Source organism: Chrysoperla carnea, chromosome 3 (genome assembly GCF_905475395.1).
Source record: "Chrysoperla carnea chromosome 3, inChrCarn1.1, whole genome shotgun sequence".
In the NCBI taxonomy this organism is placed as follows: Eukaryota; Metazoa; Arthropoda; class Insecta; order Neuroptera; family Chrysopidae; genus Chrysoperla; species Chrysoperla carnea.
In genome coordinates, this window is record NC_058339.1 from 33,815,156 (window position 1) to 33,830,224 (window position 15,069).

Sequence of the window (15,069 nt, forward strand, 5' to 3'; positions counted from 1 at the left end):
TTTTCCAGAAAAGTTTACAAAAATTATTGTCGGTGGTGTTGTTCGACAAATTTTTTGCGTCGTTTATCCGACGTTTAGAACATGTCGGCTTTAACGGGGTTATGTTTATTACCCACGTCCCTCTTAAAACAACATGGTTCGAATGTCGAGCTGGATAAACGGAGCAACAACATTTGTCGATCAGCACGTTCGACAGATTATGCATATATACGTTTAAAAAAAGAATGTAACGAAAGAAATTGTATAATACGTTGCAACTAATAATTTACTAGTGCGAATAATCTTAATGGTTACGTTCCTTGGAAAAAATCGAACTATACGCTTGACTTGTTGTCGATAGACTCATCTGTAGTTAAAAAGAGCACATCCAATGAAATCTGCGTGACCTTGACTGAGTTTGTATCAAAATAATTTCAATCCAGTATGCCTAATAGAAGTCTTGCGAAATTGTAGAGTACGTTCAAACTCATAATTTACTATTTCGAATAATTTCAATAGCTACATTCCTTGGTAGAAATTGAACTATGCTTGACCTGTTGTCGATAGACCCACCTGGAGTTAATAAGGGCGTATTCAATGAAATATGCGCGGCCTTGATGGGGTTGTGTCAAAATAATTTCAATCCAGTAAGCGTAATCAGAGCTTGGGTTTAAACTACATTTTTCTTCAGGCTAACCGAATGAATTTTTTATCTTAATCAAGAACAGTCAGGGTCCAGGCGAACCAAACCTAACCAGATCCTAACCGATGCATAGTTAATTAGCCAGCTATATCTAGCGGTATCGTTTATAGCTATTTTTTATTATTTGAAATTATTAAAAAATTCCAGGGGCCTATAGTCTAAGGTAAAGCATTGTAAATAAAAAAAATTTCTCACGTTCCTTTTGCCCCACCTTTTAGAGTAATGGTTCGAAAAAATATATTTCTCAAAGTAGATACTCATTTTGTTTCATACTTGATAACCCTTTTTATATATGATTAGAGACGATTTACTATTATTATTATGAATCTTGTATCTAAAACATCGACGCGATCAGCCAACGTGTGATATATTATGTACTCGTAGATATGTGTGCATCTGTATGTGTGTACGAACATATTAAATTATAACACCACGTTTTATAACTTAATAATAAACGGTTGAAATCACATATTTATCTCATGTCAACCAAAATTAAATATTATCTATATTATCATCAATAGATTTAGGTATTTATCAGTGACCAAACATAAAAATATTGTGATTTGTTGATTTTTGTAATTAATTGCTAATTAGTTTATACTTTGATGTTAATGAGTTTAATACTTCAGTCTAGTCTGTAAAATTAAAAGTGAACATGAACCGGCTTTTTGTGTGTGATTGTGGTAGGGTCTAATGAATGGAAAATCCGTAATTTTATAGAAAGGGGTAAGCACAGATTTTATCTCGTAGTGATTTTGATAGGGTCCAAAGAATGGAAAATTCGTAATTTTGGAGAAAGAGGTGAGCGTATATTTTGTATCCTCATTATAATGGAATTAAATACTGTTATCATGTCATTTACTAATCTAAATAATTTAATATTTAGATTATGTGTATTTTTTTGGAACCATTCCAAATATTTGCCAAGTAAAAATTTTGATAAGTTACATAAAGTGATTTTATTAATCCATGTCTGTCTATTTGTTTAAGACTTAAATCCATCCATAAAGACCAATAAAAAACCTTTGGTAATAATTTAAACTTCAATTATTTAGCTTGTAACTTCTTTCGAACGTAGAGTTGAGTTCGATGGAAAATTTCATCGACAGAAACCCATTTTCATTGCAGAGAAAAATATTTTTTACCCCAGCGCAAAAAAAGTTGTGTTATAAATTTGACCGCTTTGTTTGTGTGTCTACCTGTCTGTGGCATTGTATCGCCTAAACGAATGAACCGATTTTGATTTTTTTTTGTTTCGATGAAAGATAATTTAATGAAGAGTGTTTTTAGCTATGTTTCACTTATGAGTTGGATTAAGTTGATTTGGGCTGGATTGAAACCCTTCTTATCGCCTCAGAATTTACCGCTAAAATTTATTTTCAAATAAAAAAGTTCAACAGTCTTGATTGCTGATTTTTTACTTTTCATATAAAATATACCTACCTAAAGATATGTAAGCGATAAGCTATATTAAAAGTTGTGGGGGCCAATCTACTAAAAAAAGTTGGATATTTGAAAAATATTGACATAGATGATTGGTTTTCTAAAAATAAATAAATTTTTGTTTTTAAATATTAATAAAATAATTTTATCGTAATTTGATAAATTAAGATGTATCGATAACTAAAAACGTGAAATTATAATATTTAATAAATAAATAATTGAACACGTGAAGTTTTGTTTAATTAAAATTCCCGTTTAATTTACAGTTCATTGTTATTTAAATTTTAAATAAAGTGAGATTAATGTCATATCGAATACGGAAATCGTGTGAAAATCTATCATAGGCGTGTTTGTCAATCAAGAAAATTTCATAAAAATCTCATCTTATTATCGGATGACTGAAGTTAGGTCTTATGCCGTCTCTTAGACTATATTTTTATATCTTAATTTCATTTTAGTGCATAAGTATTTGAAAATTAAATTTTTAATATTTGATGTGAGTTATGAAAAATAACTAAACGCCCTAGAATATTATTGAAACTATTTTAAATAAATATTTACAGTTGAAAATAAAAATTATAAAATTTATTTAAGGTCATTTCTAAAATCTTTAGATTAATAAATTTTACCATGAAATATGATTTAATTTTTTTTAAATAATAATTAATGCAATTAAGTTTAAAAGTCTTAAAAATTTACACTTAATTCCCATTTGGCCTTAATATCTATGCCAATTTATTAAAGCCAGTGTCTTATAATAAAAACATATGGCTTATTAAAGATGAGAAAAAGATTTCTAATTATATTTTTATTTTTTTCAGGGGGTTCAGTGTTAGTGTTTGTGGAAGTCAGCATATATTTAAACCTGTTTCAGTACAAGCGATGTGGTAAGTTAACAATTTTATATAATTTTTAGTTTTAACGAACGCAAATTTCGTGAGAAAATAATAGTTTCGGAAATATTGTGTCTCAAATGAAATTTTTTATTAAAATACACAAAAAATTCAAATGACTTTTCTCTAATAAATATTCCTCAAATTGGGAAAATTTGAGGAGTTGAATTGTTTGTTTCATAGTGAGTTCAAAAAAGTTTTATATTTTAAATTTAAGGTAATTATATCGGTAATAGACTTTGCATTCAGAATTTAATAAAACTTGGCATAGTTGTCCATTATTATATCATAATTAACCAGTTAAATTTTTAGGGGCCTTCAGAGAACTGAAAAAAATATTTTAAAAATATTTTAACATTGATTCTTATGGAAAATCACAGATTTTATTTTATTTCACAAAACTGGACGTTCAGATTTTCAGTTCTCTGAAGGCCCCTAAAAATTTAACTGGTTAATTATGATATCATAATGGACAACTATGCCAAGTTTCATTAAATTCTGAATGCAAAGTCTATTACCGATGTACTACCTTAAGTCAATGCGAATATTTGGCATTTAACGTAATTATATTAATATAAATATAACTTTGACTTATGTTTTTTTTTTTTTGTAGTAATCAATGATTTAATCAAATCAAATATCGCGAAGAGCAAATTTTATAATTGAATTAATTAGGTCACTCAAACAAACAATTTACCATTGAAATAATAACTCACTTTATCGTATAATTATTTAAGAAAATTTGGCAAACGTATTAAATATTTATTGACTTTTTTAATTGCTGCAATGTGTTTGTTCTTAAAAATTTTACGATTCTATATAACTGCTTACATTAAATACTTATTAATAACTATTAGTCTTGACTTATTGACATCATTTATTTTAAAAATATTGATTTGAACATGAATTTTAGTTTTTAGCAAAAATTGTAAATTTGCATTTTATGATGATTCCTTATATGTCAATGCAATCAACTTTTTTTTCTGTTAATTTTAATTTATAATAGTAATCAATTTTAAATTTGAAAGATATGGGTTTGAAGGCTAAAATAATTTGTATGTATTTATTTTTCATAAATTTTTTTTTATTATTTCTTCGCTTTTATCAAAATTTTATCTAAATTAATTATGTAAATTTTATCTTAATTTTTAGTTAAATTATTATTATTTTATTTGTAAGTACATTTTATTCTTGGATATAATCACTTACCTAAAGCTGGAATTTACTTAATTTTATTTTTATAGGCGCCAGAATAGGAAGATTTTCCATTTTCTAAAATAGACCATTTGTCATGAATTCAAATAGTCACCAAAATGTTGGGAAATCTAATTAGATCTAGAACTTTGATGAGAAAAAGTCGAATAAAACGAATTTCGCATTTATTCAATATATATTTTTATTAAAGCAAACCTATTTTGCTTTTAAATTATGATTATTAATCTTGACCCACGTGCTCCCAGTGATATTAAATTGCGCGTGTGTATAGTATTTCATTTTTAAAATTAGTAAAAATAAAACAAAAAGTTTTATTTTTAAAACATAAATAAATTATGACATATATGTTAAATGTTATTAGTTATTAAAAATACAATGACTAGTATTTATTAAAAATATGTAAATAAAAATCATAATTTTCATAAGTGGGGTAAATGGACATATCAATCATCTGACATATTACTTACACACACATTGCATAGAGTACTTTTTTTTGTTCAAGTTCTAAATAACAAATATTACATGTTCTAAACATTTTAAGTACTAAGTAATGAGTGAATAAGATTTTAGACCTTCAAAAAATTTTATACAAAACATAACATAATAACACTTATTGTATTAAAACAAAATTGATGTGTTTTTAAAAGCACTTTATAAATGTTTTGTATTGTGTCGTTTGAAAAAAAATTTACGTTGCAAAATGTTTCTAGGATTCCGTTTACAATTTTAATGAAAACATAAGAAATCAGTTTTTGTTAAAGCAATTATAATGTTAATGCCATTATCACAGATGGCATATTCTTTTAAAAATTCCAAAAATTTATTAGAAATTTTAAGAAAATGCACAACATCAACACCGTTCAAAATCTAGTCCATCGATAAAAATAAGTGCATATGAAATTGTCCCCCGGTAAAATTTGGAGCGACTCACTTCAAATCAAACGACAATAATTTCGATAACTGGAGTTTCTAGGCAGAACAATCCCATAAAATTAGTTAATTTGAGTTCTTTTGTAGGTGTTGGTGTTAGAAAAATGCTTTTTAATGGTCTAAACTTTTTCTCACAGCCTCACAATACCTTATGAAAAGATATCCAGTTTTTGTCCAATGGATTTTAAAATTTCTTTCTAAGGATTTGCGTTAAATTCGCTTATCAAACGCTTTCCAAACATAAGTGGGGAAAAATACGTACCTTTTTAGTGTAAGCCGTTAACTACTTTCATGGTTGTTTTAATGATTTTTTAACAAAAAGTTAAAAATAAATTTATTTTCGGCGATTTTAAAGAAACACTTCTTTTAACCCCCCGAATCAAAAAAAAGGTGTTATAAGTTTGACCGCTATGTGTGTCGACCTATCTGGCTGTCTGTGGTAGCGCCCAAACGAATGAACCGATTTAGATTTTTTTGTTATGGTTGAGAGGTGATTTAATGGGGTGTGTTCTTAGCTATGTTTTAAGTGCAAGTTGTGGGTTCCGTACCTGGAAAAACGATAAAATAGTCGATGATCCTCAAAATCGGTTCAGTTTGGAGAAGTCTCAAAGGAAATATGTAATTTAACCGAGAGTGTTCTTAGGTACGTTTCAAGTTCGAATTTAGGGTTCCATTTTTTAAATTTTGTAGATTTCACTTGTATTAAAAAAGTATCAACTGTTTGGAAAAGCTGAGAATTGTTCGAGACAAATTGATTGCTTAGGGCAACCTGGATTAGAAACTCAACTTAATTTTAGTTTTTATACCTTCAAAAGACAAATTTAAACTGTGATAATTCATTTTAGGCTAGGTTTTAGACTATTTTTCAATATTATTTTAAATTATTCAGAATTTTGTCTTAGTACTTTCAACTGTCTGTACGTAACCTTTTGATGTCAAAAGAACCCATTCTTATTCGATTTTTTTAGCGTGTATAAAAAAATACATAAATGTATACAAAAACATAGAGGAATTATTATTTCCAATAGAGACGTTTTGTGAAATGTGTGATGTTATGTGTTCAAATGAATGGATGGTGATGTTCAATCACGCGATTTATAATGTCAGAAACGAAACGAGACATTTAAATAATTACCCATTATTACATTTTTGTACCAATACCATATACATAGGTTATCGATCGTAACATTTTAAGGTCAAATTTAATAAAAGGTGTTATTTCAGTTTTATAATTAGGTTAAAATATCATCACATGTATTGAAAACTGTTTAATAAAAACATGAAGCAATTAGTTGATTTATGAAATTGAACAGTCATTAGACAATTTGCATATGGCACAATCCAATTTTATTCTTTTAGTTTATTTCATGAACTATTTTCATTTAAAAGACATCATTTATTTTTACACACCGATCTGATACTTGTTTTTTAACTGGATCTATAGGGTTGAATCAGATATAAACAACTCCAAAATAACAAAAAAAAATTACCAAAATTCCTACAATTTCCTTCACGCTTTTAGGTAGCCATTATAGATTAATCATCGACATGAAAGTTATAGCAAGCATGAAAGAATTTAGTATTTTGAATGCATTCGTCGTTTGTTAGACATTTGTCGTCTATTAATTGGTTTTTGAAGCCATAAAGAAAGTCAGGATTCGAGTCCTAGTCCGAGTGTATTTTTTTCAATTCTTTTTAATTAAGATTACTAGACAAGATATTTGTCAATATTTAGTTTACGGTGTATGTATAATATTAAAAATCATCAATTATAATCGAGAGACCATGATGAAAATAAATATCGTATACATGATTAAAAGTAAACAAAAACAAAAAGTAATAAAAGAACGACAACTGCTCTTTACGAAAGTTTGGCATAAAAAGTTTCCGAGCTTATAAATAATGAATTCAGAGCTTTATTTGTATGTTGGTTTGGTTTTTAGGTTCAATGATTTGAATTTTTTTCTTGATTTCATTCAAAAATAATGTATTTAAAAGTTAGAAAATTCAGATTATTTAAAAACTAACTGACCACAAATTTAAAAAAAAAATCGATCTATTTATTTACTTTTTCTAAAATGTACGTTGAACTTTTCTATACTATTGGCATATTATAAAAAGAAATAGTTTAATGATAATTACTATCATTATCTTTGTTTAATGTACTATGAAATTAAGTATTTCATTTATGTATAATATCCATTCAGTATATTGAACATAGAGTTATAGAAAATCTAATTTTAAACTATTTGATGACCTTTCTCTGTTTAATTCATAAATTTATATTGAAATAAACGATAATAGAGCTGATTCCCGTTCCGTCTCCTTGTATGGTAGAGAGAACTTTTAATGAATACAAATTTTTCAATCGGCAATCATTTCGCTATGATTAAATAAACTATAATTATATTTAAAATCATATATAGATATGTTTTAATTAATAGTTTTCATTTAAAATTTTTAAAGCAAATACATTTTTCACAAGCGTAGGATATTCTTGGAAAAATATATGTACACTAGGATGCTGAATCCAAAAATGATCCATTTCCTTAAGTATCAGCTTCTCTTATAAAACTCATTTAAATCAGAAATTCACATAATTTAAGGAGTGATAGTAGGGATACATAATGAGATGATAGTAGGGATGATACACGATTAGAAACACGATTCCCTCTATAGTCAGCATCCTTTTTATTAACCTCCTGAATTCCTCAAATATTCGATTCTACAAATAAGTTTTGCAAGAAAGCCTGACCTGTGTATTGCCTACTCCGTTTGGAAGTATTTCTAAAAACCTTTTTAGAAAAACTATTGCCTGATTTTGAATAAAATTTTGGAGATAATCTTAGAAATAATCTTAAAGAAGATAAAAAAGGTTGGGGTATATTTTGGTAACTTTTTCCTCTATAAACACTTTTGGCCGAATCCTTATATAACAGGGATCTGAAAAATTTCGCTTTTTGCTGAAAACAAATATTCGTTAGCTATTCCAATGTCAATAAAATTAAAATATTAAAGTTATCTAGAAAATTCTCAAGGGAATTTTTCAATCCTGCCAACAATTCAGATTTGAATAAAATCTTGTATATGATATTAAATCAGAAGAATGGAGATGCAATGCAAGTTATGGATTCCATGTAAACAGAAAATATTCAACTGAATAAAATTATTCAAATTGAAATCACAACATAAATAAAGAATATGTATATAATTTAAACCTTGGGCGAAGAAGCAAAAGAAGAAGGATCTTAAATATATATAATTTTCTTCAACAGAATACAAATAAGGTTAGCGGTATCGAATCCCAAATATGGATGTTTCTTCCAAATGTGGTAACTGTATATAGTAGCCTTGTTTAACTGAAGAATATTGTTACATTAAAAACCACAATAACAATATAACCTATTGGTCCAAAATCTGACCATAGTAAATTCTCCCTGACAATGCTAAAGAAAATTATATTAAGAAAATCGTAAATATACGGTTCTCCTTTTTTTTTCGTAATTTTTGAATAATAATTACCTTTTTGAGGTATAAATTTTCCAGTAGGTATTCAATAGAATTTTAATTCTTATATATTTGTATGACAACTTAGTTTAAGCCCATTTTAACATGACCGAAAACATGATTTTGCTCAAAATTCATTCTAAGATCCAAGTGGGGATCCAAGACCCAATTGCTCATTTACAAACTCAACTTCACTTTTTTCGTCCTGAGCACGCTATAAAAATTTCGGTTAATATATTTTTTCGTTTTGGAGTTATCATGTCGTCAAAGAGACAATCGGACATACGGGCGGAGAACCGGAACGGGACTAATCAGGTGATTTTATGAACACCTATACCAAAATTTTGTTCGTAGCATCAATATTTTTAAGCGTTACAAACTAGGGACTATACTTTCAAACGAAACGAAAGAAATCCAAATTGGTTCATCCGTTTAGGCGATACGACCCCACAGACCAGTCAGGCAGACAGACAGATACATATAAAAATACTTTTTTATATACAATATTCCCAGGTGACTTCCCATGTGAAAATAGGACAAATACAATGAAAATTTGGTTTCCATTTTTCATAAGAATGCAATTCCAAGCTAATTTTACCGACTAAAACAACGGTATCACAATATCAACTTTAAAATTTAGACTAATCCTAAATTTCTCAAAATAGTGCATTAAAAAACTATCGCCTTAACTGGCCCTTTTTAAAATTTTTTGTATATTACTAGGGAGGACCTACTATAATCAATTCTCCTACTATATGGATTAGGATAAAACAAGAATAATCCCAAGCTAAAATTTACAAAAAAACAAAAAGCCTCGTCTTCTTTTGCAAAACATTTTTAAATAAAGATACGTTTATTATGTTGACTGTATGTTAAATAAAAATAGATAGTTTGTTAATGGTTTGTAGTTAATGTCACCCTTATGTTTGACAACAAACCAGACGGACCATATTGGGCTAGGACAACTTGTGTGTATTATATGTTGTATGTGTTCTGTTGCAGTGGATTTTATATTGAGATTAACAGGTTAACCAGGTTAACAAGATTACACTTTATTATAAAGCATACCTATGCAGTAATGCTGTAAACGATGTATATCTTCAGGGAATTGTTTTCGAATAATAATATTTTAAGCCTTATTATAATTGAAAAACTATGTAGGTGTTTTTTGCTTTAATACGGCTTAAATGCAGATTATATAAATTTTATATTGGACAATTACGAATTATATAATTTAAATGTGGCTCCAGGCGAACAACACACTTTATTATAAATAATTTTAGTTTTTCGAGAGTAAACTTTTTATCGAGACGTTTGCCATGTTTACTTTCGTCGTACAAGTTCCAAGATATAGCTCAGAATAAAATCCTGAAATAATGGCCCTTTGTCCTAAAATTTTTGTATTGCTTCAAAGGACGTTCGTTATCGTTGGATAAGATGCATAAATGATAATAATATATATAACACTTGGTGACGTCATAACCTGCAATTTCCATGAAAATTACATATCCTGAAATTTCCATGGAAATTACATAATAAAAGTTGTTTTGCAAGAATAAGTAGAAAAAATTAATTAGTTGCTTATATCTTTTATGTTTATCAACCGATTTTAATTTTGATTTCGGATATTGCCATCTGTTCTGGCACATTTTCAAATTTTATCGAAAGAATCAACATCCGGATAATGGCCTTAAACCGGACTCTGTAAAGTGTCCAATATTATAGAAATTTGGGCAGTATAGAGACTAATGTTTAAGCTAACATTTTTTGGAAATATTTATTCTACTTAGATATGCAATTTTTATTAGATAGCTTATTATATTCAAATAAAGTTTTTTCAATTCTCTTTAATTAAAATTACTAGACAAAATATTTGTCAATATTTAGTTTATGCTGTGTGTATCATATTAAAACTCATCAATTATAATCGAGAGACCATCATGTAAATAAATATCGTATACATGATTAAAAGTAAACAAAACAAAAAGTAAACATGAATCCAAGTAGTCTGGGTTCGAGTCCTGGTTCGAGTGTATTTTCTTCAATTATCTTTAATTAAGATTACTAGATAAGAAATTTGTCAATATTTAGTTTACGCTGTACGTATCATATTAAAAATCAATTATAATCCAGAGACCTTGATGTAAATAAATATCGTATACATGATTAAAAGTAAACAAAAACAAAAAGTAATAAAAGAAAGTCAGAATATTGTTCACTTTTTACTAGAAATTTTTACATATTTATGGAGATTGTTCTTTGTGGTTGTAAAATATTCTAGTTTCTGTTACTAGAGAACATAAAAACAAAACAATTTGACATTTCTCTAGCTTTAAATTATATTTCTTAGTGTAAATAAAATATTGAACAAAAATGACCTGTCAGTCCTAGTAAATACGTTGTATAGGTTGTATAATACTTACTCTATATAACAGTTGTGACACTACGTAATATATAAAATCTAAAGGAGATAAACTCCTGAGAGCTGGCTTGGCTCGTTCTCTAGGTATAGGTATAAGGTATTTATATTATGATGAATTGTAATAAAGTTTGCAATCCTGAAAAGTTTCCCACGGCATATTACACTTCTTTCGTCTTATAAAGATATATTTTATTCTCACTAGGGTGGTTTTACTAAATATGGTTACCAAACGCAGTCGTTACTCGATTGTTTATTTATTTTTATTTGTGTTATGTCTGTTTTGAAAAATTATTTAGTCTCGTTTGTAAATATATCTCCATATAGAATTTTTTGTGTATGTTTTTTTGTTTTTTTGTTATGCACGATTATATTTTGGTTAGAGTTGTTGTTAATATTTACCGTTGGGAACTTTTTTTAAATGCGTTTGTTATTTATTATGTAGCAATGTAACATAGAATGATTAAGGAATATCTCTGCATCAATATCTTAATATCTGTTTAAAATTTAAGCAATTTAATTTAAATTAAATTGTTTTCAATAAAATAAGTAACCAATAACATTTTTGACTAGCGGATATATTTAATTTTCAATGATCGAGTTTCATGCATTTTTTTTTTTTTACTTTGTTAATTAATCAGTTCAATCTTTAGTTTAAAACTTGCGAAAATTAACTCATCAAGAACTAAAATAAAATGTTCAAGTAAGGTCTAGGAAAACGTAAGAAATAGAAGAAACATTCAAAAAAGGCAAAAAATGTTTTTTTAACGTGTTTTCCAAAAATGGCGCTTTAGAAGATAAAAATAAATAAATAGAGTGATATAAAGCATAAAATTTTAAGGATAATGTTTCCTCATAGCTTTTAAATCTAATGTACCTAACCTGAAGGAGAAAGATAGAGAACAGAGTATCTCGATTAATATTAGCCATAATGAAATTTTAATTTTTACTTAGGATAGTTGTGTAGAAAATAAAATAAAATTTACACTATGCGATTTCTTTAAATTGAAAGCTGGTTTAATCGGAATAATCCTAAGTATTCCTAATATTAGCTATGTTTGATGACTCTTATTTTCAAAATGGGAGCGTCTGAAATATTATGATATCTATTTCTGTTTCACTTCGCTTCTAAACTGCTAATACTATTTCACTGCGCTTATACAAAAAAGGTAATAATTTACCGTACAAATTATTTTCACCCACCTCTTAATATTGTTTCGATTTGAAACTTTGAACTATTCTTTATGATACTTTAAAATATAATTTGAAATTACGCTATATACAAAATACAGTTTTGATTCAAGCTTCGGGAAAAGTTTGTTAAAATGAATAGATCATTATATTAATATACTAATTTTGTCTTAGTTTTTAAAATTTTTTTATTGTTTTAAGAAAAAGTAAAGAAAGTAATTGTAAAATAAAACGGAGGTTGCTTCTCTCTAATTTGACTATCTTAATTACTTTAAATTATTCGATTATTTTTTACTTTTTGATTTATACTAAAAAAAAGCAAGCTATTTCCAAAACAGCCTTCCTTTCTGAATTTTTTATATATTGAAAAGTGACTTAATTGAGAGTTTTTTAGCCATAATTCAAGAAAATCTAGACAGTTATGAAAATTATTAGGGAAATTTTTTTTTCGATATATTACAAGGTTTGCTCCTCTACAATGCCTCAAAATTAGGATAGAGCCTTGAACATTGATATTTCAGTTCAAATAGTATCTATGAAGTGTTGTTAATTACCCAATCATTCCACTTACTTTTTATGCCGAAAAGTGATTTTGTATCGGTGGTTTTCTTAAATTATGATTTTAATATTATTTAAAAAACAAAAAGCCTTTACTTTCAAAACTTGTTGACTTTTCTTTAACGACTCATTAATTGTACAATTTTACGAATTATTTAATCTTGGTATAATACGATTACGATAACTATTCACTTCGAAAAGATATTTCTTCAATGAACATTTATAATAAAGCTTCTTCGATTCAACCCATTTTACTTCGTTCGATCCAATCATTGAGTCATAAATAAACAAATTATATTGATTACATTCGATTAAACACAAATCAACAAACAATAATCAATAACTTTCCAACAATTCCGTTTTACAATATAAACATTTAAATTTAAATTTGAATGCACTATTGAAAATGAATGACACATTAATGGGACTCTGACTCTTGTTGCGCTGTGCTGCGCTGCTTTACACACAAACAATTCACAGACCAGCCACAGTCACATTAAAAATAAAGCGAATGAATTTAATTTGTACATGATATCAATTTGTTCAATAAAATAATATTATTTATTATGCATTTATTCAATATACTCTCAATGGTGGTTTTAAGTGTGTGTGTATATTTATTATGTTGGTATTATTGTGAATTAACTTTATATACCTTTAACTTAGGCTTAAAGATATAGGCTAAAAGGTTGGCTATTTGTTTGCAAATGTATGTTTGTAAAATATGTATATTATTGTATTATTATACATACCACTTTCATTGTGAATTGAACAAAATTTTCTAAGTGCGTGTAGAAAGTTGCACAATGTGTAAGGTTTCGTAGTTAATTTATAATTTCTAAGTTCTATAACAAATTCGATAGTAAATATATTTTTAGAAATATATGCAATTTTGCGAAATTACAGAAGAAAATTCAATATAAAAACATTGCTTTAACAAAAACTTGAAATTTAATTTTCCATATTGTCGCGTTTCAAAACTACATTTCATAATCTTTTAGTAGAGGACTCGGTAACTAGATGTGACATATTTTTTATGAAATGTAATTGATTGATTGATTTTTTATTAAATAAATTTTAATCAATTTTCTTTTCATAGCGAAAATTTCAACGGCAAGCAAGCCTATACCATTATTTTCGTGATTAAATTACCTTTTTTAGCCAATCGGAATTGGTGTATCAGAAGAGAGATAATTGAATTACGAAAATGATGGTATAACATTGCTTTCAAAAACCGTTATAAAAAAAATAATTAAAATTAATTTAATTTAAAATAGTCATGAACACTTTTCGATAGACAAGAAATAAAATTTCATAAAAATATATCTTATCTAGTTATCGAAAATCGACCTTATACCGTCTCTTTAACTATTTGAAACATAATTTAAATCAGAAATTGAAGGTATTTAGAACATTTCTATTTTAGTGATTTCTAAATACACGAAAAATTACATATAGACAGTAACGTGAAATCCCTTGCAAAAGTACGAAAATTTTCACAAGTTTTTATTTAATTTATATTCTCTGATTAACGGCTTAGCGAAAATGTGGTATAAAGGATGTTGGTCTTTCAATTACAAATTTTTCTTTTCCGAAATATCTTTTCTCAGTAATTTTTTCTCTTTTTAGACTTTCTTATCAAACCATCCTTTGTTATTTAATTAATTATGTTATTCCTATAATAAAAATACAAACGAATTGACCATCAGATCCTAGTCTGAAATTCTTCTAGTTCTTGAGATTATTTACTCCGAACCATTCTTATAAAAGAAAGTGAATTGTTCTTCTGCGAATTTGAATTTTACCAATGAGTTTTGTGCTACGTCCTCGATTTTTTTTAACATCTTACACATCTTACTGATGCATTTGTCGTGGCTCAGAGCAACATGGTTTTGGAATCCTGGGTAACAACCGCAAAATAAAAGGATACCTTGCTATTGTTGATGGCGTTCGTTGAGGGAAGTTTCAATTGCATAGCTAAGATACCAGTCGGTGGACAAGGAGGGGATTGCATCATGGCTAGATTCATATCATGAGACTTCATTGATATTGTCTAACGACAACATTGTATATAGTTTTTTTCAAATGAGCACTGAATCCTAAAACCGTTTAAAACCAAGATAAAATATAAATGAAAAACTTACATACAAGAAGTATATAATTTTAACAAAACACAACGATCATTGTCTGTTAACTTCATTGCTTTGCTGGTGGCTACATTAGGAGATAAA

The 15,069-nt window shown here is 27.4% G+C and overlaps 1 protein-coding gene across 3 annotated transcripts in view; it reads left to right on the forward strand.

The window, feature by feature from the left end:
* LOC123296918 (protein phosphatase Slingshot) overlaps nucleotides 1-15,069 on the forward strand; it is a 247,644-nt gene that overhangs the window by 213,217 nt on the left and 19,358 nt on the right. For 2 of the 3 annotated variants that reach the window (XM_044878620.1, XM_044878619.1), the window contains exon 5: nucleotides 2,947-3,012. In XM_044878620.1, coding sequence (XP_044734555.1) covers nucleotides 2,947-3,012 — 66 coding nt within the window. Of the gene's footprint in view, nucleotides 1-1,393; nucleotides 1,409-2,946; nucleotides 3,013-15,069 lie in introns of those variants that run through there. The other variant, XM_044878622.1, reaches the window with a different exon arrangement.